The sequence below is a fragment of the Prosopis cineraria genome, unplaced genomic scaffold, assembly GCF_029017545.1.
Source record: "Prosopis cineraria cultivar Desert tree isolate PC_DT_omini unplaced genomic scaffold, ASM2901754v1 PC14, whole genome shotgun sequence".
NCBI lineage: Eukaryota > Viridiplantae > Streptophyta > Magnoliopsida > Fabales > Fabaceae > Prosopis > Prosopis cineraria.
In genome coordinates this window covers 9,989,974-9,992,048 of record NW_026555345.1, presented here as the reverse complement: position 1 = coordinate 9,992,048, position 2,075 = coordinate 9,989,974, and the positions used below count along the sequence as shown (strand labels likewise).

The 2,075-nt window shown below is 36.7% G+C and overlaps 1 protein-coding gene across 1 annotated transcript; it reads right to left on the bottom strand.

The window, feature by feature from the left end:
* Positions 1–570: 570 nt before the first annotated feature.
* Positions 571–1,520, bottom strand: LOC129293886 (dirigent protein 10-like). The gene has a single exon (XM_054932009.1). The coding sequence runs from the start codon at positions 1,462–1,464 to the stop codon at positions 586–588; it is 879 nt and encodes a 292-aa protein (XP_054787984.1). The 5' UTR covers positions 1,465–1,520; the 3' UTR covers positions 571–585.
* Between the last annotated feature and the right edge of the window lie 555 nt (positions 1,521–2,075).

Genomic DNA, 2,075 nt, shown 5'->3' with positions numbered 1-2,075 from the left:
TATAAAAAGAAAAGTTGTGAATATTTAAATAAAACTTATGAATCATTTATTTTTAGCAAATGTAATTTGGTAATTTACATAAATTTATTAATAACAGAAAAGTTTCTAGAGACTTCTAAGGAACTATGATATTTCAAGGGATCAAATTGTCATTTATATATTTTAGAGAAATTTTATTGTCATTTTTTCTTTATAAAAATTATAAAAAATTTTAATATTAAATTGAACAGTGTGATAAACAGAATTATTAAAAATTTTCAAAATTTTTATTTTGATAAGTATAAAATTAAAATAAAAAACTTTAAAAATAGACCTTTTAAATTAAATTTAACCAGAATGCTGATGAACACCAACGCAAGGGAGATAGTGTGTGTGTAACTGCGTATGATGCTCTTCCACTCAAATCACAACTTTTTTTTTTGGATAAATACACCATTACAGTTTACACTTTACAAGATCACTTCCATAAGACAAGCAGACAACACTTTACTGTTTTTAAAAAAAAAAAGTTAAAAAGCATGCACTATCACCAACTTCATCTTAAAAGGCAAACTATACTTATTATTAAAAAAAAAAAAAAACTTATTACACAAGATACACTGTAACCTGAAGCAGAGTCTCCACTCCATCATTATGTTGCAGATCGCCGGTCACCGGAAATGTCTTCACTATGGCATACCCTTTAGCATTCAGATACTTCCCCGTCCCTCCCATCACGGCGAGATGAGACTCCGACACCTGAGTTCTGTGAACTCCGAACAAGCTTATGCTATTGCCATAACCATTCTCTTCAAACATGGCCGTGAAACCCAACACCTGACTGGTTCCGTCCACGGCACTTGCTATGTAAAACCCTTGAGCTTTACCCACCATACCTGATCCCATCTCGTGCCCTTCTGTTAACTCATCGTCAAACACAGTCATCGTCCCGAACATCAGCTTCTGCAGCGTCATTCCGGCGGGGACGTTGTTCACATTCGTAACCGAAAATCCAGCTCCGGCTCCGCCGTTGTTGTTGCCGAAGAAGTTTCGGTTGTTGTTGTTAATCACATTTCCGGTGTTGCCGCTTAGGCCGGTGAGGAATGGGATGTTGTTGTTATTGAGGAATCCGCCGTTCTCGTTGTTCTGAGGGAGGCCGGCGTTGAGAGGAATGTTTGCGCCGTTGGGCTTGGCGAAGGCGACTTGCGCATTCAGAGCCGGGTTCGTCACGACTCCGGTCACGGCCCGAGCTGTCGGGTTGGAGCCGCCGAGGATGTCATGCATGAAAAATGATAGTGGGTGGTGGATGTCACCGTTGGAAACCGGAGCCGGCTCCTCAGCCGCCGTCTCCGGGATTTCTAGCTCAGGTGATAAGGCTGGGGTTTCTACCTCCACAAGGGTTCGAGATAATGTGAAAGGGAAAACAAGTGATATGAAGAGAAGAAAGACTATGCTCTTGAGATGAATAAATGCAAGGCATGCCATGACTACAGTTGGATTTGAAGACGTAGAATGTAATGTGTATTGCTATGATTTGATGATGAGATGGTGAAGATAATTGACAAGGTGTATATATGGAGAGAGGTAGGGTACAGATGGAGCTGGTGTTATGATTTTTCAATTCCCAAGGTTGTTATTGCATTAGTTGAGCATAACCATTAGCTTCAATTTAAACAACAAAATTAAGTGGAGAAATGATGCAATATTGCAAACCATTTTGCCAAAATATATAAATGTATAAAGATGCATGATAATGCTTGCTAGAAAGCACAGAGAACTTTTTTTTTTAATTTTGTATTTGGATGCATGGAAATTTAGAATTAAATTTGAATTTGAACCAAATATTTATCGAAGTTTATGGATTTGTTGATCTAAATCTAAATAATCTGTATTTTATTATAATTTTTTTTATAATTTCAGATTTCTCATACATTCCATTTATTTGACATGTTAATTATTATATGTTATGAGACTAGTCTTTTAACCCATACGACACTCAAACATTTTTCATTGAAAAATGCTATGTAATAAGTTGTAAGCAGGAAGATGCTTTGGCAAAATTGAGGAATGAAATTCTTAAAAGCAAAGGATGAATG

What these genes read in the sequence shown, in the direction of transcription:
- LOC129293886 (XM_054932009.1), bottom strand. Translation starts at nt 1,464, where the DNA reads ATGGCATGCCTTGCATTTATTCATCTCAAGAGCATAGTCTTTCTTCTC.